The sequence below is a fragment of the Melozone crissalis genome, unplaced genomic scaffold, assembly GCF_028551555.1.
Source record: "Melozone crissalis strain CALT ecotype California unplaced genomic scaffold, PUWL_Pcris_2 ptg000009l_1, whole genome shotgun sequence".
Classification (NCBI taxonomy): domain Eukaryota; kingdom Metazoa; phylum Chordata; class Aves; order Passeriformes; family Passerellidae; genus Melozone; species Melozone crissalis.
In genome coordinates, this window is record NW_026535787.1 from 982,484 (window position 1) to 1,009,651 (window position 27,168).

A 27,168-nucleotide genomic window follows, 5' to 3' on the forward strand; every position below is an offset into this window, starting at 1 on the left:
TGCAGGGGAGCATGAGAGTGATGGAATTTGTTGTAGGAATTGTTCAGAGTCTTGGAAACAGTGTTTTAGTTTGTGGTGTGGAATGTGTGATGCATAAATATATTGCATTTGCTCCGTGTTTAGGTAAAGCTAAGATTTCGAGAATCTTACACTGTGATAATTATTAATACTGTGCTTTACTTTCCTTACCAGGTGATCTATTTGGATGAGTCTGTGTCGTCTTTCATACAGATTCGAGGATCTGTTCCATTATTTTGGGAGCAGCCAGGACTGCAGGTGAGCAGGAGATAGATTCAGTGATACAGATAATTGTTATTCATGTCCTTTTAAACATCATCCAGTAGCCTTTGGGCTCTGCTTCCCAGCTGCCTAGGAGGATGAGGTGGTCCTTGAGAGCATGTGGGTGCTATCGTGTCTCACCAAACCTGCTTCTCTCAAGTCCAAAAGTTTATTTTGTCCATTCTTTGTTCCATGTCTCCTCTTGGAAGTTCTTTTTCCTCTTTAAATGGGTTATCCAAGGACATTCAAAGAGGCTGTTTTCTTCTGAATTGCTCTTGAGGAGAAGTCTTCTCAAGAAGTCAATAAGGATCAAGAGTTATTGGAATACAATTTCATCACAATTTTCTGGAAAGAGGGACTGATTCAGCTCCTACTGCTGTGGCATATTTCTCACAGGAAAGGTTAAAATAGTTTGTGCCTTGCAGGGACTCTGGGTTCTTTAGACATAGCAGCATTTCTCTCCAAATAAGACAATTGAATGTGCTCTTGGTGTTGTAGGTGGGATCCCACCGTGTCAGGATGTCAAGGGGCTTTGAGGCGAATGCACCAGCTTTTGACAGGTAAAATCATCTCAAGGTTTTGCTAATGCACTAAAAACCTCTGATAAGTTCTATCCCATCACACAAATGGGATATGTTATTCCAAAGGGGAGGCTTTGTCTGTACAAATGTGGAATTGAGCAAAGCTGAGAACTTGGTGGGGATTGCTTGTGCCTTTCAATGCTTTGTTGACAAGTGTGAATAAAATTTGTTTGATACTTTCCAACTTCTCAGTGTTGCAGGTGTTGCTGTTAATTTTTTGTGTGCCAGAAAATGACTGTGGAATTTTTCTTCTGTTAACAGGCATTTCCAAACACTTAAAAATTTATATGGCAAGCAAATTATTGTAAATTTACTGGGGGCAAAGGAAGGGGAGCACATGCTCAGCAAAGCCTTCCAGGTGAGTATGGCAGTTCTTTCCCTGTGCATATCCTTGGGATTTGCTCGTTTGCAATGAAGCTCTTACAGAGCCCCTGGGGGAGTAAGTGGCAAACCTGACTTAGGGACAAACCTGACTTTGTGACAAGGGAAACAAAATGCACATGTGAAATATTAATCAGTTCTGAGTGATTAATTTCAATGGTGATAAAAGTGGTTTCATTTTACCTAAAAGAAAGCTAATAAAAGCACTTTTAAAATATTAGTAATCTCTTGTTTAGCTCCTACTTCTGTGTGTTCAGGTACTGGTATATTGATACTTTTTTTTTCTGTTTCCAATGCCAGAGCCATTTGAAAGCATCTGAACATTCAGCTGATATCAAAATGGTGAACTTTGACTATCACCAGATGGTTAAAGGTGGAAAGGCAGAGAAACTACACAGCGTGCTTAAACCTCAAGTCCAGAAATTCTTGGAGTGTGGATTTTTCTATTTTGATGGGAAGGAAGTGAAAAGGTTTGTGTGTACAGCTTTCCTCAGATTAAAATGTGGTGCTGGGATGTGTTTCACCCCTCAGCAGGAAGATAAGAGAAAGCATGTTGCCTCTGTTGTTGTGGTTTTAGTGTATCTGGGTGATCCTTAACAGCTGAAGTATGAGTCACCATTTTACTCTGGTGAGATCTTGTCTCATTCTGTGTGTGCTCTAAAAATCTCTAAAGATGATCTCTGTGAGACATTCAAGGGGCAGGAATTAATTTCAGGCCTTTCACCTCAGGATTTTGTGAAAGGGTCAATGATCCCTTTTGTAGCAGGCAGCCACATGGAATTAATGTGTGTTTTTCCTTCTTGCTGTGTAACAGGCTGAGCACTTCCCTTGGTGATGGACCCACAGTGCCATTTTTGTGTGGTGTAAATGTTTGTGTTCAGGACTGTGGTTTGGCTGTGCCTGGATCCCCCATTTGGGAGATTCCATTCTCTCAAGCAGGATTGAGATGCACATTTCCTGCTCTGCTCTGTCCTTATTCCTGATTCCTGGAGCAATGGCTGTTCTCATCTCAGCAGGAAAAGAGGAGCAGGGATTGAATAGGCAACACTCCTTCTCTGCTCCCTTCCACACCCTTAGTCCTTTTAACTAATGCAGGGCAGGGTGCTGAGTGAGGCTCTCCCTGAATGATGAGGGGATGAGCTCCAAAAAGCTTTAAAAGTGGCATTTTTGTTTTAATTGGGGGATTCAACTAATGCTGTCACAAATGAAAATTCAACAGATGGAAAGCAAAAAAGAGTTGTGGCTTGTGACAGCTCAAGGAGTTGTGTTAATAGAAGGTGGTTATGCTTGTGAGTTCATAAACTGTCTCCCTTGGGAAATGTCAGGCTTTTTGCTTTGTATTTCAAATCAAATGCAGAGACACTAATGCTAAAAAGGAAAAAATCTTGAAGCAAGTTGTTCTTGCAGTTTTTGGTTAGGTCTCTAAAGGTGCTGAAACCACCCTGCCTTTGGTGGGCAGTGTGCAGTGGGAATGCCACCAGTGAGGGATAACGTGTGTCCTTGGGAGAGCCATCAGTGTTTGTACTCTGAGCTGAGCAAGCAGCCCATGGTTGCTGGTGAACATGATCCTGTTGAGAGCTTCTGTCAGGAGTTCCTGGGCTTTTCCCAAAGGCAGTGCAGCAGTCCTGAGTGCTTACAGGCCTCAAACATCCCTTGGGCTAAAGGGGAGAGGCTTGTTTTTCATCTTTATCAGCAAGTACTGAGGCACTGGAGTTGGCTTTAGTTAGATCATAAATTCCTGTTACTTTTAGTTAAAGAAAATTCAAGAACTGACTCAGTAGGTTTCTTTTTTTGTTTTTTTTTTTTCATTTTTGCTGAAACTGCGAGTAATTTCTCTCTGAGGTTCTTTGGAAGTGTGTTAGTTTAAGTGCTTGAAAAGAAACCTTAATCTCGCGTGGCACTTAACCGAGCAAGGAGGACTGGGAGCAGGGGGAGCAGAAGGACTGATGTGTTTTGCAGAAACAGCCTGAGCTGTGCTCAGTGAGCACGGGAAGCTCACCCTGTGTTGCTGCCACGTTTATGGTGTCCTTGTGTGGCGCTGACAGTGCCCTGGCGTGCTGCTCTGTGCCTGCCTGTGCTGAGGAGCTGTGTGCTGGGTGAGTGATGTCAGTGTTTCCCTGTCCCGTTGTCCTTGGCGCAGGTCCCAGAGCGGCACCGTCAGGACCAACTGCCTGGACTGCCTGGACAGGACCAACAGCGTGCAGGCCTTCCTGGGCCTGGAGGTAGGAACTGCATCCAGCCGGGCTCTGGGGCTCTGGGAGAGCAGCCTCACCTTCCGTGGGAAGGGCAATGGGCTTTTCACAGCTGCATCCTACAGTGGGACCTGCTCCTTGGCCTGACTGCCAGAGACAAGGCCTTCAGCGTGTTTGGAAATGCAAATACATGCATGCTGCAAGGTCAAGCCATTATCCTTATGTTTTCTGAGTTTTATTGAGTTAAAATTCCCCTCTTAAGAGGAATTTCTGTGACAACTTACAGGTGTTGGTTTTGGAACAGACCTATCTGATTGTGGACTGTGCAGTGCTTGGCTGCTGCATTTACCCAGTTTGCTGTGGCAGAAGACTCTTCTTACATTTTTGATGTGTAGAGTACTTACATGTCAAACATAGCTGTCTAGCTCTGTTTTTTCCTGTCATATCCTTTTAAGAACTGCATAAATACAACTTTTTTTTTTTTAACCAGGTGTGCCAAGTTTTTCAGCAATGAGAATTATTATTTCAGCTAAAGTATGAGAGCTAAAAGTATACAACTAATTAATAAGGGAAATGGCTAATCCTGAGGAACTGCTTACTTAAATTTAAAATGGTATTAAATGAGATATATGAATTCTTACTTGAAGACAGTAGTACTTAAAGTAACAGGTACTGAACTCTAGATGACCCCCTAAAATTATGAGAGCAAGCACGCAATTTCTAAAACTTCTTGTCTATTTCTTCTTAATTTTGTTTTGCAAGTTTCCTTTTTTATCTTTTGTTAATTGCTGCCCAGCCTTCAGAATTGTGCCTTTGCCATTCTGTGTCTGTTATTTGAGGCTCCTTCTGTCAGACACCCTAAGGTTTTAAAGATTTGTAAAAGCTCTTGAAAATGGCTTTTGTGTTTAGTTTGGTGAACTTCAATGTGAAAACATTTACAAATCAGCTATGTAATTTTTTTCCTGTATTACTGCCTATCTTCAAAGGAAGATGCAGTGTTGGTGCTGAATTACATGTGTGATGCAGCCTTTCAAGCATGTTGTGCTGGTAGTTTGCTCAGAATGAGACCTATAAACCCACAGGATTTGTGGGGGTTTATGTATATCTTCTGAAAAACACAACATGCCTTATAAGAAATGTATTTGAAGTGGGGTTATTTTTTGTTTTGGTTTGGTTTGCTGGGTTCTTTGCTAATGCTGTGTTCCCCTGTTACAGATGCTAACCAAGCAGCTGGAGGTGCTGGGGCTGGCTGAGAAGCCTCAGTTAGTGACTCGCTTCCAGGAGGTTTTCCGATCCATGTGGTCTGTCAATGGGGATTCTGTCAGTAAGATCTATGCTGGAACTGGAGCCCTTGAAGGAAAAGCAAAGGTAAAGTACACCTTCTCAAATGCTTCACCAGTGTTCAGTATGGGTTTGAATGAATTCTGCCATCAGTTTAGCAGTGATGAGATTTTATCTTCAAAAAGCTGCTCTTTGTAATCCTAAAACAATCCCAAACAAAACCCAACCAACCAGAAAAATTAATTTGAATGGTTGGTTCTGTTGCTAACCAGGTCATGTTCCTGTACATCCCTTCCTAGCCATGTTCCTGCCTCCCGCGTAACACTGTTCTGTTGGATAATTCTGAAATCTTCCATTTCTTTAGAAGATAGCTCAGGAAAATGTATGTTCGAATCAGCTTTTGTTTCTTTGAATACTTTTACTTTTCTCTCTGTACCTCTCCTGCTATTATTTCGGTTCCATTCACTGTATCTCCTTGTCAAGTGCGTTTGATGGGATGTTGTTTGTGTTTTTCATGTTTAATACTGTTAATACTAATCCAGTTGTAGCCTGGTGGGTTTTGTTTGTGTGTTTGTCCAGCTTTTTCTTCTTAGTTTTGCAGTCACTGAAAAACCCCAGGTTTTGTTTCCACCCTGCTTTTTAAGGCTGTTAGAACAGTTCCATGCTCCATGACAGTGTTGTGTTTCTCTTCAGCTTGTTTTGTCTGGGTTGATACCTGACTTGTTCCCGTTTTCTAATGCTGCCTTTTGTTGTTTTCCTCCCAATGTTGCTTCTTTGTTTCCCTAATCCTGTCCTTTGCCAGACACCTGTCATGACAAATGTTGGCCTGTAGCAATTTTTGCCCTTAGTTCCTTCAAGAATGTCTTTTCACCCTGTTCTTTGTGCTCAGGAATGTGCTGCTCCTCATTCCATGTCACAGCCCATGTGCCCACAGCCAGCTGTTCTGGGTTTTCCATCATTTGTTCAGTCACTATGTGCCAGGGTCCTTCTCTGCTCATGTAGGAGGTGTCACCACAAAATACATAAAAACAAAGTTACCAAATCAACTTGTTGCTTGTTCTGCCCCTTGACTGGTGCACACCAGACTTCTTCATTTGGGAATTGCTTCTATTTTACTGTTGAATGGAATTTGGTTCAAGATGTTTAGTTTTATTTTCTTACGAAAATGTCACCTAGACTGCCAGGCAAAGTGCAGTAAGTATTTTATGGAGTGTCTCCCCTTGTCTTGGCTTTGCCATTCAACCTTCATTCCTTTTCCTAAATTAATAAATATACATTTAATCTAGTTCATTTGGCTATATAGATTTTTTTTTTTTACTTTAAAAGATGCATTTAATATATTTCCATTTTTAATGTTCAAAACACAGAGTAGATGGTCCTGGTTTCAGGTGGTTAAACCACCACAGTACATTTACTCTGCTGTCTTTGGAATAATTCTGAATCCCTGGCCTGGAACAACTCTTAATTAGTACTGCATCTCATAAATCCAATCCCACATCTCTGACATGAGTCCAGTCTATTCAAAGAGGATCCTTAATGCTTGCAAAACCATACAATACTTGCTCTTGTTTCAATTAAACCTGACTCATTATGTTTTGAGTACTTTGAGTGTATATTTTAAAATGTAGTTTTTAAGTTGCATTCTCATTTCTCAAATGACAAGTTTGATGCCTAAAATTGTTCCATTTCCTACTTGTCAGTTTGATTCTTCAAAGCCCAAGAATACTTAGAAGTAAAAATACAGAAATTTCACATGAGAGAAAATTATTTTAACCTTAAGTGTGTTAATATATCTTTCTATACTGCAAACCAGTTCTTCTAAAAGCATTGTAATACTTGTTCCATCTAACTCCTTACCTGCTCTTTCCTTTGCTTTCTCGGGGTTCCTTTCAATTAATTGCCTGGTATGTGGATGGTGAGTGTGGATTTTTGGATCACCACTTGTACGTTGTGTGCCAGGGAGGGGAGTGCATCCTACCAGAATTGTGTTGCAATGAGTGCTCGCCACACCCATGCCCACTGTCTGCCAGGGAGGGAGTGCATCCTATCCCAATCCTGTTGCACAGAGTGCTCCCCACAGCACATGGCCATTGTCTGCCCAAGCCACTTAGCCTTGCCAAAAGAGCAGCTTCTGTCTTGCTGCCTAGTTCAGAACTAAATCCTAGGGCAGTTTTGTTAAGCTTTTGCCTTCTTTCCACATGCATTTAAGAGACTCATGGACAGTGCAAGCTGTGAACTTGGGAGTACTTTCTATAGTAACACAATCCTTGCAGCATCCCTGATGGGGCCCATGCAGTGCCAGGTGTTTGTGTGTGCCCAGTCAGCACTGCCAGGTTTGGGATTGAGCACCAGACTGCGTTCTCTGTTAGTTACATTATCCTTTAGGTGTGTGTGACCCCAGGTACATCTGCCTCAGCAGCACATTTCCCTGCAGACCCTTGTTCAGCCCAGGTGTAGGACGCTGCTTCTCTGGGCTGCAGCTCAGTCAGGCCACAGTGAGCAGAACCCGTGTCTGGATGTGTCTGTGGCCACGCGTCAGTGCCTGTGCTCCTTCTGGGATGCTGCATGACACTTGCATGTCATTGCAACAAGTTAAGGGCGGTCTTAAGTCGAAGCTCTCTCTGGTTTTAACATGGGTATTCCAGAATGTGGATTCTGAACTCCTGAGTGCATAAACAATTACATTCACGTGTCATGGCATTTGGATCCGAGTGCTTGCTCATTTCTCACTGTTTGGGGAAAAGCCCAAAATCCCTGTCATGGTCTAAACATGGCACTGTAGCAAATTAATTTTTAAAGAGCTAGGGTTTAGGGAAAAAAAAAAATCCCCTCCCTGCAGTATTTTGTTTAATTTTATTTCGTTTAATTTCAATCTGCTTGTTAGATACGCCTTGTAGGTATTACTGTGCTTTTTAGCATCTGGGCTGGGGGTGGGGGGAATCACATGTAGCCCAGTAGGCTCAGACAACTTGATTTTACACTTAAAGAAGATAATTGCCTTAGCCCTTAAGATCATTAACACAGTTTGCATATATTACTGAATATTGCCAATGTATTGTGAGCAGTGTCCGACATAAAATATTCTATACGTGTTCCTCCCCAACAGGCTGGGAAGCTGAAGGATGGTGCTCGTTCTGTGACCAGAACGATCCAAAATAACTTTTTTGATAGCTCCAAGCAGGAGGCCATTGATGTTTTGTTGTTGGGAAATACCCTAAATAGTGATTTAGCAGATAAAGCACGGGCTCTGTTAACCACCAGCAGTTTACGCGGTATGTGTCTTTCAGGATTTTCATCTCTCATAACTATTGCTGTAAGAAAGCTGTATCGAGTTTGTTTTCAAAGCACTGTTGGAAAGTATAAATGCTATTTCATGTTCTCTTGGCTTATTAAAATATGGAAGTTACTTCTGCTTTACTAATAGTGCCGAACTAACGTGCTGCAGAAATTGCTTTACCTGTTTGTGGTTTTTGGGTCAAGTTCTGCATCAAAACCAGACAGTTTTCGATGAGGAACTCTGCGTGTGCAGGGCAGCCACGTGAGGGTTGGGGGTTTTGTACCAGGAAGGGGGTTCCCCTCATGAGCACAGGGTGTCAGTGCATCCCCAAAGAGGTGTAGCCTCTGTGGCCCCAGAACTGCAGTCAGTCCCATTCTCTGCAAGTCTGGTGGCCAAGAAAATAGTGGGTCAGTCACAGGGTTGTGTCCAGCCCTCTCCTGGGACATCAAAGCTACAGGAACTCATATTTGGGCAGAGAAGGAACTGAAATTTGAATCTTCTTTCCAAGATCCCAGGTAATAATATTCTGGATAGCGGCAATTTTTAGGGAAACGTTCCTAAATTTTCCTTTTAGTTTTTTTTTTTTTCCTTCTCCCAGACACATCTTAGAATGAGGAAGAATATGTCAAAGCTCCAGTGCAAATTTCTGGCTCAAGAGGGAAATAGTTGCCCAGCTGTAGCCTCATGTTGAGGGTCCCCATCTTCATCCAATGTTCAGGCTGAGGGAGTGGTTTAGTCCCATTTCTTTAGCACAAGGTTTCAGGTTATTGTGGTTTTTTCCTTATATCTGAAACCTGGTGAATTGGCCTCACCTCAAAATGAGTTATAATTTGTTGTCATTTCCTGTCCCTTTATCTGGGAATGCAAGCTGTCCTTTCTGTGTTTGCAGCTCCTGAGGGCTGAGGAGCATTAATCCCTCTGGCCTGAGATCTCCCTGCATTCTGTGCTAGGTTAACCAGTGGGGTACCCCAACATGTGTGAATCCGTTGTCAGTGAGGGAGAAGAGGATTTGCTAACCCTGGTGTGAAACTGAGTAGATTTTGCAGCACAAAGCATATGCCTTAACTGATGCCAATGGTTATGTGTAATAAATTGTGTATTAACAGCATGTTTTCTCACACATTGCTGGAAAATCCTAAAAAGCAATAACTTATTTGACTAATCTTTTCTTGTTTCCCTCTTACTGCATCCGTAGTTTCAGAGCAATCATTGCAATCAGGTATAGTATAGCACAGTAAAGTAAGCTGTAAATCCCTGAGCAGCTGCTGCTGTCCTCTGGCTTCTCTTGTGTCTGTGTGATATTGGGCTGTGGGCTCACATTTTCCTGGTGGTGTTTGGATCTGGCATTCCTGTGCCCTAACATCCTTTAGTCCAATAAAAGTGAGAGTGTAAGAGGTGAAAATGTTGCATTTGAGCTTGGGTGTGAGTTAGGAAATGAGGCAGCCGATTTGCAGGGGTTTATTTTTTGCACGTGCCCCAGCTGCACAGGAATTTTCCTCTTTATCTGATTTGGAGGCTTCTGTATTTCTGCTTTGTTTAGTATAAGAGGTGAAATTCTCCAGTACAATGTGTAATTTCATCTTACTTGCTGCTAGAAGGTTCCACTTGCTTGTGTTCATGCAGGACACTTGTCAGCTGTGCAGCACTTCCTGTTCTTGTTCCCAGAAACCATTATTTCAACTAAAATATTCCTAATGCTCTAAAATCTATGCAGAATTTACTGGGTATTGAGCAAATTTAAATGGCCTTTTCACTGGCCAGTTTTGCTTTTCCTGTATGTGTTTTACCCCACCTGCTTAACTCTCAGTGAGTATGTAAAGAATGAAATGTGAGTCACAGGCAATGTCTGATGTTAAGTGATTCACTGGCATCTTGTCAGTGTAACCAATGCTCATTGGAATGACTGCTCACACTCACTGATGCTATTGCCTTCTATCTTAGAGCTCTGGAAGAAAAGCCAGCTATTTTTTAATATATTTATCAGTTACTGTTGGTATTATTTGTGTCTAATTTTTGTTATTTATTAGAATTAGATTTTTTTGGTAAGAGTTATAAATCAACTATTTTTTAGCATTTCAGGGTTTCAGCTGGATACAAATTGCATGTGTTGAAATATTCCTACAGGAGTTTGGATGTTTCAGTGAAACAGTTCCATCAAGTTCCAACAGTTCCATTCAGTTGCACAGGATATTCCCAACAATTTTAAATTACACTCCCTTTGTAAAACTGATTTCCAAATTTCTGCTTGTCTAGCAAGAGCAGCAGTCAAAGTATTTTTTCTGCAAATAACAGAAACTGTAACTGATTGGATTTCTGATGTTGTAGAGTGAGGCACAATTTTGCTGAAAGGATCAATAACCAGAAATATGTAGGAAAATCATGGTCTCAGGTGCTCTGAAAAGCACGTGATTCACTCAGTATTTTGGAAAGTAGAAATTTTTATTTTTAATTACTCAAATTTATAAAAAAAGTCATTCTACAATTTAGGAAGGTTGCTAGTTTGAAGAAATAAATTTTTTGTTTGTGATAAGCTTGTTGCCAGTTCACTTTTCAAGTTAGAGTCTAACCTGGTAAGGCTTTTCACATTAGGGTCTCATGACAACATCAGGGGTAAAATAGGCAATAATGAAATTTTGCAGCTTTTCTTAAAAGCTGCTCAGTAGCAACTGAATGATTTGGAGTGACTAAAGTGAGGCGGAGACCCAGTAAATGTTCAGCATAGAAAGATGGAACCCCAGGGGAGCAATTGCAGACTGTGCTGTTTTAGTGGCTCAGAGAGCTGCAGAGGCTCCTCTCTGCAGGGCTGCACGGCTGCTCTGGGTTCCTGGGGTTCCTGCTGTGCTTCCAGCCAGCCCTTGGGATGAGTTGGGGTTTGGATGTGCTGTGGCTACAGCATTGCTGGGATTGTTTCCCTTCAGGGGCCGGGTGCTGAGGTGGCTCCTGTCCTCCACCCTCTGTGGCCTTTTGGGCAGGTGTTGTCCAATTCCTGGCTGGAGTTGCCTGCAGTGTGGGGCAGGAGCAGAGCCCGTGTCTGGGGTCTCAGACCCTCGTGCCTGGAGGGCTCAATGATCCTGTTGGCTCACTGCTGTTTCCTAGACTTCTTTTCCCTGGGTTTTGATGAAAGCATGATCCTGAGCATGATCAGCTTGGAGCAGCAGGGAGACACCAACCAGTCCTTTTTGTTTTCTGTGTGTTTGGCCTAGTTATGGGTATGTCATTTGTTCAGCAGGGAAAGCATTCCCAGCCAACAAACACAATAGATTTCCTTCTCTTGCTCCCAGTTTTTTTCAAACCCAGTAGGGATAGAGAATACCTGATTTTTGTTCTGACCAGGTAGCCAAGAGTGACTGAAAAGACAGCAGCAGCTCACTAATCATCTTATTTGGGGAATTTAAATGGAAATGCTGTTCCCAGTAACTATTTTTCAAGACAGCATCAAGTGAAGGGAAGAATTCCCTCTAATATTGTTTAATTTGTTCTTTTGGAGTCAGATAACTTGAGAATATTCAAAATAGGTAAAATATTACAACTGAGGTAAAGTACCTGAGCATTGAGTCAGCTTTTTCCTTTCTGTGTTTCTCACAATGTCCTTCACATATGGGTCATTCCTCTCTCTTCATTTGGCCGATAAAAAGACGGCACAGGGAAGGGCTGATGGGACAGAGAAATGAGCTTAATTAGTTTGAATCCTAGCCTACTGTCCTCACTAAAGCAGCTCTTCAGGAATTCAACTGATCTAAAAAGAATTCAGATTTGTGGCTTAAATAGACATACTCTAATATGATGAAATAATGTACCTTCTCTATTTTAGTACTTGTAGTGTATCAGCAACTTTTACCCTGCTGGGAATTAATATACGTGCATGTTGGTTCTGTAACAGAGATTGGATTTCGTGAATTTAATCTGTGGAAATGAGCCAGATATGTACAGAAAATGATGGCTTCCCTAGAAAGTCATGGATGAGATGAAAGACCAGCAGATATTTATAAAACATGGGGATTGTTTCCTCGTGTATCATTTGTCTCTATGTAATTCTGAGCCAATTGCTGCTGTTTTCCGGTCAGCAGTGTGTGTCCCTGAGGGTACTCTCCCCTGGGCCAGCTGCATTCCCTGTGCTTTCGCACTTTAGCTTTGTCTGTGCACGTGCATTGGGCAGATCTCTGTGCCAGCTTTCTGGAACGTTCTCTATAAAACGAGTGCCTTTTCCAATGTTCTTGCAGCATCTGTGAAAGTGCTGAAGAGCATGTGTGAGAACTTCTACAAGTATGCCAAACCCAAGAAGATCCGGGTGTGCGTGGGGACGTGGAACGTCAACGGGGGGAAGCAGTTCCGCAGCATTGCCTTCAGAAATCAAACCCTCACTGACTGGCTGCTGGATGCGCCCAAGCTGGCTGGGATCCATGAATTCCAAGGTAGCATCTGTGTTCTGCCATTACTTTTACTGGAAAGATCTGATTTTTGTACAGAGATCACAAACACAGAAACGGCTATCACAGAACTGTAGAACTGTGTAGGGAGGGACGGTAAAGATGCAGCTCCACCCCCTGCCAGAGAAACACCTTGCAAAATCTGCATTTATTTATAAGCTTCTTTGAGACAACTGGAATTTTACGGAATCCCACGCTGGTTTGTGTTGGAAGGGACCTTAAAATTCACCCAGTGCCACCTGTGCCATGGGCAGGGACACATTCCGCTGTCCCAGGCTGCTCCAAACCCCATGCAGCTTGGCCTTGGGCACTGCCAGGGATCCAGGGGCAGCCACAGCTGCTCTGGACACCCTGTGCCAGGGCCTGCCCACCCTCACAGGGAGGAATTTCTTTCCAAGGAAGGATTATTTTTCCTTAAAATGAATATATGTATGAGTATATCTAGATCGATGAGGTCTTGATTGTTGAGTTAATTAGAAACAAGAAATAACTCTTTCCTTATTTACCCCAAGATCGCAAAAACAAACCTGTGGACATATTTGCCATTGGATTTGAAGAAATGGTGGAGTTAAATGCAGGAAACATTGTGAATGCCAGGTAGGTGATCCAATCCACACACTACTTGTTTTGCTGATAATCACATTTTTCTAGTGATATGTTATTTGAAATTGTGGTTTCTGCAGTGCTTGCAGTGCTCTTCAGTTGCTGTGTCTGGTATTGCTGTTAACAGCAAATCCTGTGAACATCTTTCCCGAAGCATGTGTTGTTGGAGTGCTGTTATGTACCAGGTTGTGATCTGTACAGAGGAAGGTTTCCTTCCATACTGTTAGTTTGCACTGCCATTCCATGTATTGCATGGATGCATTCCTGTGGAGTTGGCATTTTTCACTCCTAGCAGACTAGGGTCATGTAAATACATTTTTCCCAGTGGTGGCTGTTACCAGAGATATCCAGTGTGTGTAGTCCTGGGACCATATTCCCTGTGTCCATTGTTTTCTCTGCCCGCTTTGCGTGTTTCCTGGTGTTAGGGAAGGTTTAACTCATTGGGTAGAGCACATACAGCCGATGATGCTGTAGCCTTTGTGCAGAGCTTTGTCTGTTGGGCACCAGATGTCAGCTTGTAACCCCTCATTTCACCCTTTGTGTAGTTAATGCTCTTTGCAGGCGTGATGTTTTTCATATTTTCATGTTTTTCTTGATCTAAGACTGTGCCACCTGTTTTCCAGTATTGACTGAGCTCTAGGCTAGGAGGGACTCTCTAAAACAATCCTTAGGTTTTCCCCCTGTAGTCTCGGTGTGTAAATACAGCAAAGCTAGCCGTGGCTCCTACAGTTGTCCGTGGTGTTGGGAGCAGTGAGGCAGTGTGTGTAGAGACTGAATTGGTAACAATGATGCCATGACAGCCTAGAGCTTGTGTCTCTGCTGGGAGGCATCTGAGCACCATTCCCAGCTTGGCTTTGGTTCACTGCCTCAAGGTTTGCTTCAGGTCCTTGGATGTAGCTCAGCTCAGTCACCAGCTCAAACCTGCTCACTTTGGTTCATTCCCAACCTGCTGTGTTTAATCTCCCTGCCAGCACCACGAACCAGAAGCTCTGGGCTGCAGAGCTGCAGAAGACCATCTCCAGGGATTACAAGTACGTGCTGCTGGCCTCAGAGCAGCTGGTGGGCGTCTGCCTCTTCGTGTTCATCAGGCCCCAGCACGCTCCCTTTATCAGGTCAGTGAGCCTGGGTCACCTTCGGCGTGCCTCGTGTTGGGAGATAACCCCCAAACGTCCTCAGAGCTGTGTGGGGCTCTGGGAGAGCTGTTCCCCCTTCTGCTGAAGTAGTTCATAAGGTTCTTTTCTCAAATGCCCAGAGAGCACTGGTCGCCCAGAGAGCTTGGAAAGCTGAGGTTGTATCTTGTCAATGCTCAGTGACTGTTGGGACTTTTTAAAACCAGCCTGTGGCTGGGAGAACAGTGTGTCTGTCACACTCAGAGCCAGCTGTGCCAGCTCCTGCAAGGTTTAACAGCTGTTCTGCTGTTGCAGGGATGTTGCTGTGGATACTGTCAAGACTGGCATGGGAGGAGCCACGGGGAACAAGGGGGCCGTGGCCATTCGGATGCTGTTCCACACCTCCAGCCTTTGCTTTGTGTGCAGTCACTTTGCTGCAGGCCAGTCCCAGGTCAAGGAGAGAAATGAAGACTTTGTAGAGATTTCTCGCAAGCTTGGCTTTCCAATGGTAAGGGCTGTGTTCAAATTCCATAACAAATGCCAAGTGAAACCCTTGGAGCCCCAGCAGTGTCATCCCAAAGCTCCATTTGCATTTTTCCCTTTCCCCAGTTTCCTGTGGTAATCAGATTTCCTCGGGTTAGACATCTCAGAGATAACTGAGCTCCCGCAATGTTTATTAAAACAGAATACTGCAGAAAGAACAGACCTTGCCATGATGGAATATTAGTTCATTTGCATTTGGAATCAAGGACTAGGTGTAGTAAAGAGACCTTACAGATCCCTGACATGCAGTAGAACTTTGGTAGGCACAGGAAACAATCACCTATGAGGAAAAATCCCTGCAAAACAGCCCTGTTCTCAGTACGCAGGAATTATTCCATGCCGTGTTCTCATTATCAAATCGCCAAGTTGAAACTGTTATCAGTGCAACAAAATGCTTCTTTGAGACTTAAAGCTGTTTTAAGTTTTGCCATCCAACTTAAATTTGTGAATTTCTGTGGCACTGGGCAGGAGTCTTACATCTTATTTTACAGGGGTTTTATTTTCTAAATTTGTCCCCACTGTCATGTTACAGTTTTCCTAGCAAGTATCCAACAGTTTCCTAAATGCTGTTGTTTCAATCTGCCAGTGTATCTGCTTGGTTTTACTTATGGGCAGTGGAAAAATCAAAACAAAGGGGGAAGTAAAAGTTCTCACTCTAAAATCTGGGCTTTGTTTAAAGTAATAAAGCCCTGATGTGTCTCTCTAGTGATGAAAAGGAGATGGAACTGAAAAGTCTTCAATTAAATGTGAACGGTAAAGCTCTGGATTTGCAGTTTGTCAGGAGACCGTGTCACAGAGTCCCAGGGAGTGTTTTGTTCTCCTCTGTCACAGGCAGCAGCCATCACCTTTGAGCAGGCTTCTGAAACAGGAGGGAGGAAGAGGAAGAGTTTTAGAATCCAATTCACTTGAGTCGTGTTGCTTTAGAAATGGGAACTCCATACGAAATGTCAATTCTCTTGTGTTCCATATATTAACACCACACTGATCATGTTGTTGTAACCATAGGGACAGCGAATACTAGGGTGTGTTTCAGTTGTCTTCATCACCCAGAAATGATACATATTTCACAGCAAAAAACTGAGTTTCTGAACCTGGAAGCAGTAAGTGTGTCACTCATTGCTTTACCTCCAGTGTGTGCTGCCGTTTTGCAGGGAAGGATGCTCTTCTCCCATGACTACATTTTTTGGTGTGGGGACTTCAATTATCGAATAGATCTGCCCAATGAGGAGGTGAAGGAGCTGATCCGACAGCAGAACTGGGATCCCCTCATAGCAGGAGACCAGCTCATCAACCAGAAAAACTCTGGGCAGGTGTGTTCAAATGTCACTGACTTGAGAATACTTCCTTTTATAACTGGTTTTAGCAATTGCTCTGATGCTCCTGTAAATCTGTATCCTCAGCATGCAGTTTGCTAATTATAATATTTTTCTTTTGTGAGATGTAACTATTCAAGAAGAATAATTACAATGTTTGGTAATGTTACTCTGTAGTTAAATTGTAATAGGCCTAATGCTGTTACTGTTGGGAAAAGGACTAGTCCAAATGGTAGCTTTATTTGCAAAGAAAACATGGAATAACCAAGTGTGAAGAAAGCTACATTTTTTACATTTGTTGGGTTTCTTGTTCCCTCTCTGCAGCTCTGTGTGGGAAGGCTGGACATGGTAAAAAGAGAGGCAATCCTCAATTGTTGGTCCTGTCTGCTCACTAGCACTTGGATCACAAGCAGTGCTTTTGCTGATTTAGAGTTTGCTGATTTCCCTTCCATTTGTGCTGGGATCTTGTGCACCAGAACAGGAGGCAAAACACTGGATTTTTTTACTCACTCAGTTGTTTGTTTAACAGCTGTTTGCTAGAGAAAGCAAGGTGTACATTCACACGGTCAGACAGCACTGTCTGTTTGTCACATTGTCTGTCAAGTGGATCAAAACATGATGTGTAGAGGTTGTGGAGACACCTCCAGCGCTTAGAGAGCTGGACAAATCTATGGAAACTACCAGAACATGCAACTGCCAGGAAAGGACTCCTGGCTGGGGAGCAGGAGCAGCATTCCCTGTTGGGCTGATATCCCATGGTTTGGGAACTGCTGGCTGAGTACCAGCTCTGTCCCTGCTGGGGCAGGTTCACATCTGTTCCTGCTGCTCAGGAAAGGTGTTAACACAGCAGCTTGCTCCATTAAAGTAGGTTAGAAAGCAATTACTGAAGCCAAATTAATTGTCTCAGAAGTTGTGAAGCTTCCAGCATTCTGACACTGATCTTCTGACATTGACTTTTAAATTGACTGGATTTCAAATTGTATTTCCAGCAAGAGAAGCAGGTCAGCCTGCCACTTAGTGCAGATTTGACTGTAAGATCCAAGTTAGATTTCTATTTTACACATTTCTGAAGTGAAGGAAAGATGCCCATAGAAGGTTGAACTGCAGAGTAGAGCTGACTGAATTAGCTAAAGGGTTTTATTTTGTGTCCAGCTTAAGCACTTAATGAGTGAGGAGAAGCTCACATGGAATAGATTGAATGTATTAAGGACTCTTCTTGTTTTGTTTTTTTTAATGTATTTATTTGAGGGGGCAACTCGTGTCAGCTTTTTCCTGGAAGAATTTGGGTGGCACCCTGAGCAACCTGGTCTGGTGAATGGCATCCTTGCCCATGGCAAGGGCTTGGAACTGGATGATCTTTAGGGTCCCTTCCCACCCCAACCAGTGTGTGTCTGTTAATTTATGGGAGAATTTGGCATGTTCAGATAGATATAAACCATAAAATGTGCAGCTGAATTCCCCACTTTTGCTGACCCAGGAACCAATAAGCAGCAGAATAAAGTGCTGTGTTACAGGATCAGTGTTCTGGGTGACCTCCAGTCGGTCATGACATTGAAGGAACAGTAGGTCATTCCTAACCCTGGGCTTCAAGATATAACTCCTGGCATACTTCTGTTCATTGGTGATTGTCTGGGTCACTGGTTAGTCATAGTGTCAAATGTGTTTAGTCACAGTGTCAAATGTTTTCAGCAGACAAAATGTGGAGAGGAATCCGTTTTAACAAGTAGCAGGTTTTTAAATTGTGTTTTGAGGTGTTTATACAGGTTGTCAGTGTTAGCATAGAGAACTCTGGTTGGTTTCAGCTGTTTCCCTTGTGTTGGTACAGATTTTCAGGGGGTTTCTGGAAGGGAAGATCAATTTTGCCCCCACGTACAAGTATGACCTGTTCTCTGATGACTACGACACGAGTGAGAAGTGCCGCACGCCGGCGTGGACGGACCGGATCCTCTGGAGGAGGAGGAAGTGGCCCTTTGACCGATCAGGTTTGAGGCTTTCCTTCAGCTGTCTGAAACGTTCTTTACGTGACTCAGAGGATCCATTTAGGGATGCTCACTGTGCCAGTGATGCTGAGCTCCTGTTGCTGGCTTGGTAGGGTACAGCACACTGGTAACAGACCTTCAGTGAACACAGTGAGGCTGAAAGAAAGGGCCATGAATCAGATCCCACTTGCTGACATCTGAGGAGTGGGAAAGGAACTTTGAGCAGGGGGTTTGCTATAAGACACTCTATTTGGATTTACTTCCTGTGTTTTCTCTTTACAATTAGCACATCCTTGCAATCACTGTGTTTTTCCTCCTTTGTCATTGCTGGTTGCAGCTGAAGACCTGGATCTCCTGAATGCCAGTTTCCACAGTGACACTAATGTCCCTTACACATGGAACCCTGGCACTTTGCTGCACTACGGGAGAGCAGAGCTGAAAACATCTGACCACAGGTTCCAATTCCATTTCATACACCACTCCCTGAGATATGCCCATGCTGTGTGTTTTGTTGCTCAGATACTCTGCTGACAGGATTTTCTTGTCTGTTTTTTCCAAGGCCTGTGGTTGCACTGATTGACATTGACATATTTGAAATTGAAGCAGAAGAGAGACAGAAAGTGTACAAGGAGGTGATTGCAACGCAAGGTCCCCCTGATGGCACTGTGATGGTCTCCATCAGAAGTTCTTCAGCTGAAGAAAACTATTTTGATGATAACTTGATCGATGATCTTCTTCAAAAATTCGCAAGCTATGGCGAAGTTATACTTATAAGGTTAAAAAACTTCTTGCTTTTAATCTCTGCTTGTAGACTCATGGGAGTGTTTGGGTTCAAAGGGATCATCCCTGAATAAAGTTATTTCCTTAGGTAGGAAATAACTTTTCAGGTATGATCTGTTTAATTTTTAGCATTTGAATTTCAACTTAAGTGTCTTTAGAATTCTTTTTGCGTACTTAAGTGTCTTTAGAATTCATTTCAGTGTGTCTCAGTTTTCAGACATGATTTTTCCAGATACTCTTATTTTTGAGAACTTTATACAAATGTTGTATTCTAGAATTAGGTTAGTATTTTTAAACTGGAAATGAGGATGTTGCATTTGCACTAGGCTAGCAATTGTACTGTTAAGTGTTGTGGTATTTTGTGGTTATTGTTCCCAATGAACTTTGCAGGTTTGTGGAAGACAAGATGTGGGTAACATTTTTGGAAGGAAGCTCTGCTCTGAATGTTATGAATTTGAATGGTACTGAGGTAATGTAAAAATGACTGAATCTTTGTATAGCAAGAGAAAATTCAGCTTTTTCAAGACTTCTTTAGTGGGTTGGATTTACTGTTTTTCTTTGATTCTTACAAGTTTTTTCTGTTCTGTACTAGACTTTTGCATCTTTGTTTTTTTCCTCTCAGTAGCGACATACCGTATGTTGAGTTTCAAAAGCCATATAAAAGAAGTATCAAACCTCATTTCTCTAACAATATCCTCCTAAAAATAAATTAGGAGCTGTTGAGATGCATCTTCATCAAATGATGGGTTTGGGGTCTTTTATGATTTAAAAAGCAGAGTTTAGTTCCTTGAATTAACCAGTTTAAAATCTTTATAGCCTGCAGTTATTAAAAATTTAGCAATTCTATTCTACAAACTCTGAAAAGTGTCAAAATTTCAGCTTGCATTGACTTCTGTGGGGTCAGTATTTAATCCTTGTGAAAGTTTAACTTCTGATGTTTAAATTTTGACTAGTGTGTGGCTGTTAAGACTTGGAATGTGTGATGTTTGCAGGTGGATCCCTGGGTCTGCTGAGATGTCACTGGCAGGTCAGACAGGAAAGGGGCTCTGGGTAGAATGTCACTTTACAGAATGAGGACCTGCTCTGTGCCAGCCTCTAAAAATGACTTGATTCGTGTAGTTTATAAGCAAGTCTCTTTTTCTTTATAAATAACAGTGTCAGAGTAAAAAAACCAGAAGCTTCCCGATTAACTGAGAAGGAGAACCGTAGGAGAGGAGTTGCTAGTTTTTCTACCAAAAAAATTTAAATGGTTGTAATGAAGAGTTTAAATTACTTAAGTGTAGTTACCTACTAAAATGAAGTGAAAATCAGAATTAGTTTTGTTTAGTCACAGAAATTCCTATAACCTTATTCGTGATATTTTCAGGAATTTTTTTTTTTTCTTTTTAAATCTAAACTGCTGAGCTTTAACATTCCTACTCTAAACAACTTCTCTTTCGTGCATACCTTTTTTGGCAATTCAGCTACAAGGAAGGATTATAAATATCAACTTGAAAAATCCAGATTGGATCAGAAGTTTGGAAGATGAAATGAATCTAGAGAAGATTAATATTGGGCTGCCTTCATCCACAAGCTCCACTTTGCTTTGTGAAGATGCTGAGGTTACTGCAGACTATGACATGGAAGGTTTGTTGAGATAAAGCATTCCTCACTTTGAAATGCTTACAGTCCTGAATGATGTGGTAATTTAATGCATATATAAATGCATATCTAAAACAGATTAGAAATCACGTTGTTTCCAACAGTATCTCGACAATCTGCTTCACTCTCATCTACATTTAAATATATTCTAAAGATACTCAAAATTGACAGTTTACTTTTCAAAAGCACATCTATGTTGAGCCTGTTTTTTTTAAACACCGTTCCACCTTTTGCAAGCAGAAGTTGTTACAAATAACAGATACCCTGAAATCCCCTGCCCAGCCTTCTGAAGAGCAGTGAAGCTTGTCATATTGCAAACCAAGGAAATAACCTGTGAAGATAATTGTTTCTTAGATCAATCAACTTCACATTTGCCACACTGTTACAATTACCTTTAATATATATCTATAATATATATTACACACTTGAAGTATTTTCAACTGGTTTGAATACCTTTGTGTTCTTCATGTGTGATTTTGGGGTGTGAGAATCACACTTTGGTTGCTGAGCTAATTCCTTGGAACTTGGGGGCTTTTCTTTCACAAGATCTCATCTCTATGTGCTTTTCTCCCCTGGGGTGTGTTCTGCAGGAGACGTCGATGACTACAGCGCTGAAGTGGAAGAAATCCTTCCCCAGCACCTGCAGCCGACATCGAGCTCCGGGCTGGGCACGTCCCCGAGCTCCTCCCCGCGCTCCAGCCCCTGCCAGTCCCCGACGCTGCCCGAGGGCCCCGCGCTGCCGGCCAGGCCCAGCCGGGCCCCGGGGAAGGTTCCTGGGCCCCCTGTGTCCTCACAAGGTGGGTGCTGCACAGCCCTCGTGCTTTGGGAGGCTCCTGGGCCCTGTGTGCACACACGGTGGGTACTGCACACTGGCACAGCCCAGTTCTGCTGCGGTGGGTCTCTAGGATCCTGGCTCACCCCAGCCGTCTCTGGGAATACGGCCCCTGACCATCCCTACTCCTGTCAGCTCCAAGACAGAAATTGTAATCAGCACATTTGTAAATTGGGAGCACAATATGAAAACTTCTGTTTAAACACAGCCTTTTTTTAAATTATGAACGTGTGAACACAGTGAGGGTGCTTGGAGTGACTTGGTATTGAGTTTATTTGATCTGCTCAAATGCCTTGAGAATTCCCTCTGTAGCATTTTTTTCCAGAGAACTTAGCTCACAGGTTAGAGCCAAAATCAAAGTGTGGAATGCTGCAATTGGTAAGATTGTTCAGGATTTCATGGAAAACGTAAATTTATTAAAACATATGAGGCAAAAGTTTTGATGTAGGGAATCTGCTTCTTTTCATCATTGGTTCATTCCTCTTGTTTTCCCTCTGTCAAGAACTTCCGTATTGTTATTTAGAAGAGCTTTGCCGTGTTTGGAATGTCCAAGATGTTAATTTGTGCCTTGTTTTCTGCCCTGTCCTCCAGCTGAGTTGCAGGCTGGTGCCCAGCAGAAGGAGCCTCCTGCACAGAGCCTGGAGCCCAAGCGCCCTCCGCCCCCTCGGCCCGTGGCGCCTCCTGCCCGCCCGGCTCCGCCGCAGCGCCCGCCCCCGCCCTCAGGTAACGGGACCTTGTTCTGCTGACCGTGGGTGCCCATGGGGTGCCCACTGCTGACCATGGGGTGCCCATTGGGTGCCCACTGCTGCCCATTGGGTGTCCATTGCTGGCCATTGCCTGTCCGGCTCCTCCGCAGCGCCCGCCTCCCCCTCAGGTACCTGGGGACCTTCCCAGCTGCTCAGGAACTTTTATCTGCTTTCCAGTCTGTGAGAGGGACTGGAAAGTGCAAACCCAAACTGTGTGTTGCGCTTTGGGCTCACTGGTTCTTTAATTGAAATGTTTAATTGGCACATTTAAAAGCAGTGGGAAATAGCAGCATTTTTACCATTTAAATATTATTAGTGAATAAGTTTATAAAAACTTAGTTTCACAGTTTTAAAAATGTGGAATTTTACAGCTATGTTTACTGAACATGTTCATTTTTTGTAGCATCTATTTTAAAGTAAGATAGAAGTAGACTTCTGTATTCATTGATTCATTGCTATTCCTTTAGTTTTGGCATCAGTATATATGTGTTTTATCATGTCCAAGTTTTTAATGTGGAGTTCATTTGGATCATCTGACAATGTGAACAACTGAGCACTAAGAGAAACTGGATGTTCAGAAGCATTTGGGCTACATAGTTAATAACAAAGTGACCCTTGCGATTTTTAACTTTCTCTTTTCTTCCCTCCTACTACACTGACACTTTTCATTATTGCTGCATTCATTTCTTAAATACTGTCAGGCGGTAGGAGTCCTGCACCTGCTAGAAAGGAATTTGGAGGTAATGATTTTAATTGTTTTTGGATATGACTGCGTAGCAAAACTGCTGTGGGGACCTGTTGTGACAGTATTTACCGTGATGATTTCTGAAGGTGTGGAAATGGGCAAGTCTCAAAGTTCCAGAACTGGATAATTCATGAATGTCACTGCCATTTCTTTCTTGCCCCTCTGAACTACGTTACACTTTCTGGTGAAGTAGTATTTCTCCCGAAGTTGGTATTTTAAAGTCAGAGATGAAGGTCGTTCCAGATTTCTATTACTTTGTCCTGAGTGAGCACATTCAGCTAACTTTGCTGTGAAGTGCTTCTCAAAGTAGGCTTTGTCCTTCTCTGGCCCACATTTTCTGTCCTGCTTGGACTTAAATCAGCTCATCAATACATGAGGGAGGGTGAGAAGTGCTAGTGGCAATTCCAGGCACTGCCCCTCAGCTGGTAGGAAAGAGACATTTTTGACAAAACGCTTCCAAAGTTTGGAGTAATCTCAGAAAATACATGAGCTATTTTAAATAGTCTGTAACTATCAGGTAACTTTGGTGTCAGGCAAAAATGTACTTGGCTCTGAAATACTGGTGAGACAAGGAAGGTTTCATGCCCAACGTGGAATATTTCAGCTGAGTTAAAATGCAGAAGCTTTAGCAAGCTGTTGATAGACCACATTGAACATAGGTGAGATTTAATTCATTGTTCTCCAGTCCTGTGTGGTTTTCTGTGCACTGACACAATCCTGTTTGCCTGGTTTGTCTCAATTGTGCAAAGACTACTCAGTTCTCTTCTTTTATCGCCTTTCACAACACAGCTTTCCATAAAGTTGTAACTTGCATAAAACTTGCTTTTTATGCAATCATTTGAGATGCTAGTATATTTTTTTCATATGTTATTTCAACCAGAAGCTCTTTACTTTTTTCTGCTCTCCATTTTCCACTCATGGTGTACATGTGTAAGCATGAAGAGCGATTTTCATGGGTACCTGAGCTCAGCTCCAAGCAAGTTAGCCCAGGGCTGGAACCAAAATCAGTGTCCTTATGCGTGACTGTAGTGTGGAAAGGCACCTGTTTCTCTTCCCTAGGAGCAAGGCTCTGGAAGCTCTGTGGAATATCCCTGTGTAGTGTCTAAGTGGCTCAGACTTTGGGTTTAGACTTGCATAGCACATGCAAAGAGACTTTGATCATGTCTTTTAAATGTTGTGCCTTATAAATAAACTTTTTTTCCTCACGTATTTTGACCTTTTTTCCCCCAAGTGCTTCAGTCCCTTCATTGCCCATGGCACTTTTTCTAATGCCTCAGTATGCTTTGAAGATGAGAGAAGGTTTTGGGCATCTAAGTGTTTTATTTTGGTCCTATTTTATATCAGAAGTAACTCAGAGTTCAGGTGAACAAGGCTCTGCACTCATTGCAGGGCTTTACAAAGTGGAGACCTTTTGTATGCTAATACAAAAAAAATTCACTGAGGATCCTACAAGTTCCAGTTGTTTATAGTTAAAAATTAAAATGTTGCCCTCTGTTTACCCAGTGTTTTTGTAATACATTACAGATTAAGTTTTCAGAGAACATTAAAAACTCTAAAGGCTGCTAATTGTCAATTGACATTAATAAATAACATTTGTGGAGTTTTTTCCTTTAATACTGTTAGACAGTTTTCCTGGTTGTTGCAGCCAAGGCTTTTATAATTGGTTTAAAATATTTTTTATTGTCCCTAAGATTGAAATAGTCCCATGCTGCCCTTTGTGATAGCATTATCACAGCACAATAATTTTGCTTTCCCGCTATTGAAGAGAAGTATGAGTCAGTGAAATGAGTACTAGGAGTAAGTGAAATGTCAGGTATTTACCCTCTGTGCTGTTTCTGCCCCTTGTAGTGAACGTTGGTTACCTTGCCCAATCTTCACGCCAGAGATCTTGCTCCCTGTGCCTGGTGCACCGATGCAGGAACGTGTGCCCGTGTCCCCCTGCTGCTGGGAGCTGCCTTTGGTCCTGGTCCTGCACAGAACAAGAGCAGAGGGATGTTGTCAGGCAGTGCCCTGCTCCTGTGCAGCCCCACTGCTGCTCCTCTCACAGAGTTAGTTATTCATGGTCAGAATTGTGAGGGGAGTTGGCAGAGCCTGGCTCTCAGCCAGAGCAGATAACACATGCTGGGGCTGAGCATCTTTGAAACAGATCTTCAGCCAAAGCAGAGATCCAGCATCTCTGGAGCCAGTCCCATTTCAGCCCCAAGTGCAGCCTTCACTCTGCCCACTCTGTGACTGACAGAGCTTACAGATCACAGGGAGCTCCTGGGCACATCTCACACTGGCGAGACAGCAGCAGGCTGTGTCACAGCTGAGGGATTTAGCAGCAGGCTGTGTCACAGCTAGGAGATGCCTTCAGTGTTCCCATCATGGCTATGTCCTGCCCTGTTTTTGCCATAGTTTTAGGAACCCAGTGCATGCTTGATGATATTGCAGAAATAAAGTAATTCAGCATGGTTATGCATGATTGAAAACCTTTTCTCTCAATCTGAGCTGTTAAACCAATGGGTGCAGCTGTCCCAAGTGCAGTGCTGTGTAGAGGCAGCTCAGTAATAGAGTTCTTCAGGATACACTGCGTTACATGAGGTGGGAGGTATTGCTTTATCACATTTCCTATTCAGTGCACCATGGCACAAACAGACTGCGCAGTGTTCTGAATGGCAGGGATCAGGCTTGATTCTGCAGGGTGACAGAGCTGTGCTCATTTACTGCCCACTGTTTGAGCACAGCTCTGTGCTCTGCTCAGTTCAAGACTGGCATGTCACATCACACGGGATAGCCAAAGGTTTGTGTAGAGTGAACATTCTGAAGGAATCAAATTCAACTATAATTAAAATTGAAGTAACGGGTATTACTAAACATGATTATACCTGATGGTTTGTAATTCACACCAGTCTGGTCCCCCAAGCTGCTAAAGAGAGTTGTTTCCTACAGGTGACTGTAATCTATCCAGACCAGAGATAAATTTTGTAAAGCTGTCTTGTGGCAGTGCTCTTTCTGCTTTTTCTTTCTCAATCTACTGCTTTTCTTATGCTATGTACAGCTTCTCTTCTTTCTCTGAAAAGGTCTTGGAGCTCCTCCCAGTCCTGGGGTAGCTAGGAGAGAAGTAGAAGGTAACACAACAATTTTTGTGTTCTAGAAATGGATTTCTGATTTAACATCTGAATAATATTGTTGCTCTTGTGACGCTAAAGGTGGCTTCATTAACGCATTTATTGTGTAGGGTCTTTGTTGTTTTATTTAGCATAGCTTTCACCCAGCCAGGCTGCTTCCTGCTTTTCAGTGGTGATGGGGATTGTTACAGAAGGCATTTATGAAAAGCTTAGAGAGCTCTGATCAAGAATGCCTTTAAGGCTGACACTGAGAGGAAGCTGTAGCTGCTGGTCATCAGAGTGACCATTGCACCTGTAACTAAATCAGGAATCCAGGGAGCCTGACTTTTCGTAAAGGACTGTGGGTTTGTATATTCTGGGGAGAGAGGCTTCCATTTCAAAAATTTGGTCTATAATTTTATGTTTTGCCTCTTTTTAAAGAGCACAGTGTAGATGTTTTGATTCTGATAGCCAGCTCTGTGTAACACACAGTTCTGAGCAGCGTTTCCCTTGCACCTTTCTGCTTGGAGTACATGGGATTATTGTGGATGGGTCCTGCTTTAGCCATGCCTGCAGAGTCATGGGCTGGGGTTTCTTCCTTGTCTCTCAGGAACGTGTCCTTCACAGCAAATAGCAATGCAAGTCCTGATAGAGTCACCGGCAGGGTTTCCTCCAGGATGCTGCCATTAATTTTGGCTGCATTGCTGGTTCATTTTTCTAAATTGGCAAAACCACTCTATGTGTAGAATATTTGTGGTGGGAAGGCCCCTTCGGTGATTATCCTCTCCAGCTCCGTGCTCCAAGGAGGGTGAACTGGCACCAGGTTGCTCAGGGTGGGAGCTGCTTCCCTGAGAACAGCCCCAGAAACCCGTTCTGACTGGCTCCAGGGCAGGCTGATAGCTGGAGGCTGATTTGATCAAGTGAGTGATGCACCACAGAGTTCCTTCCACTGACTGCCACTGGCATGGTGACTTTGCCTTCCTGGGGAATAAGCAGCAGAAACTCAAGCCAGAGTCCCAGACCTCCCTGCCTGTTAGAAATTGTGGAATTGTCTGAAGTAAAGGTATTTTTGTAATCTCTTGCCCTGCCCAGTTGGCATGTTGCATGTGAAGGCTGCCCTCAGCGTGGCCATGGTGAAGCTGGGGCTCTGACACATTTATCCCATAAACAGAGTGGGGACAGGAACTGTCCATCTGCTCTCTTTGGTTTAACCCCTGCTGGTAGAACATCAACAGAATATACCAGAAAGCACAACAGCTTCCATCCAACACCATTGAGAACACAGGGGATCTGTACAAGTGGTGTCTTTAGCTTGCAACAAATAGGATGTGATTTAAACAATCTGTAATAAAAAGGGTCAAATGACTTCG

At 43.0% G+C, this 27,168-nt stretch overlaps 1 protein-coding gene across 6 annotated transcripts in view; it reads left to right on the top strand.

Annotated features, from left to right (window-relative positions):
* The window catches only part of SYNJ1 (synaptojanin 1), a 46,752-nt gene that overhangs the window by 12,783 nt on the left and 6,801 nt on the right, over nt 1–27,168 (top strand). For 4 of the 6 annotated variants that reach the window (XM_054270486.1, XM_054270487.1, XM_054270488.1 and 1 more), the window contains exons 6-27: nt 193–276; nt 778–839; nt 1,122–1,218; nt 1,542–1,711; nt 3,382–3,463; nt 4,649–4,801; nt 7,821–7,986; nt 9,187–9,210; nt 12,212–12,403; nt 12,931–13,015; nt 13,993–14,133; nt 14,446–14,638; nt 15,825–15,983; nt 17,812–17,968; nt 18,303–18,420; nt 18,525–18,740; nt 19,136–19,214; nt 20,209–20,371; nt 20,977–21,183; nt 21,810–21,941; nt 22,666–22,704; nt 25,772–25,819. In XM_054270486.1, coding sequence (XP_054126461.1) covers nt 193–276; nt 778–839; nt 1,122–1,218; nt 1,542–1,711; nt 3,382–3,463; nt 4,649–4,801; nt 7,821–7,986; nt 9,187–9,210; nt 12,212–12,403; nt 12,931–13,015; nt 13,993–14,133; nt 14,446–14,638; nt 15,825–15,983; nt 17,812–17,968; nt 18,303–18,420; nt 18,525–18,740; nt 19,136–19,214; nt 20,209–20,371; nt 20,977–21,183; nt 21,810–21,941; nt 22,666–22,704; nt 25,772–25,819 — 2,767 coding nt within the window. The remainder of the gene's footprint in view (nt 1–192; nt 277–777; nt 840–1,121; nt 1,219–1,541; nt 1,712–3,381; nt 3,464–4,648; nt 4,802–7,820; nt 7,987–9,186; nt 9,211–12,211; nt 12,404–12,930; nt 13,016–13,992; nt 14,134–14,445; nt 14,639–15,824; nt 15,984–17,811; nt 17,969–18,302; nt 18,421–18,524; nt 18,741–19,135; nt 19,215–20,208; nt 20,372–20,976; nt 21,184–21,809; nt 21,942–22,665; nt 22,705–25,771; nt 25,820–27,168) is intronic. The other 2 variants (XM_054270490.1, XM_054270491.1) reach the window with 2 other exon arrangements.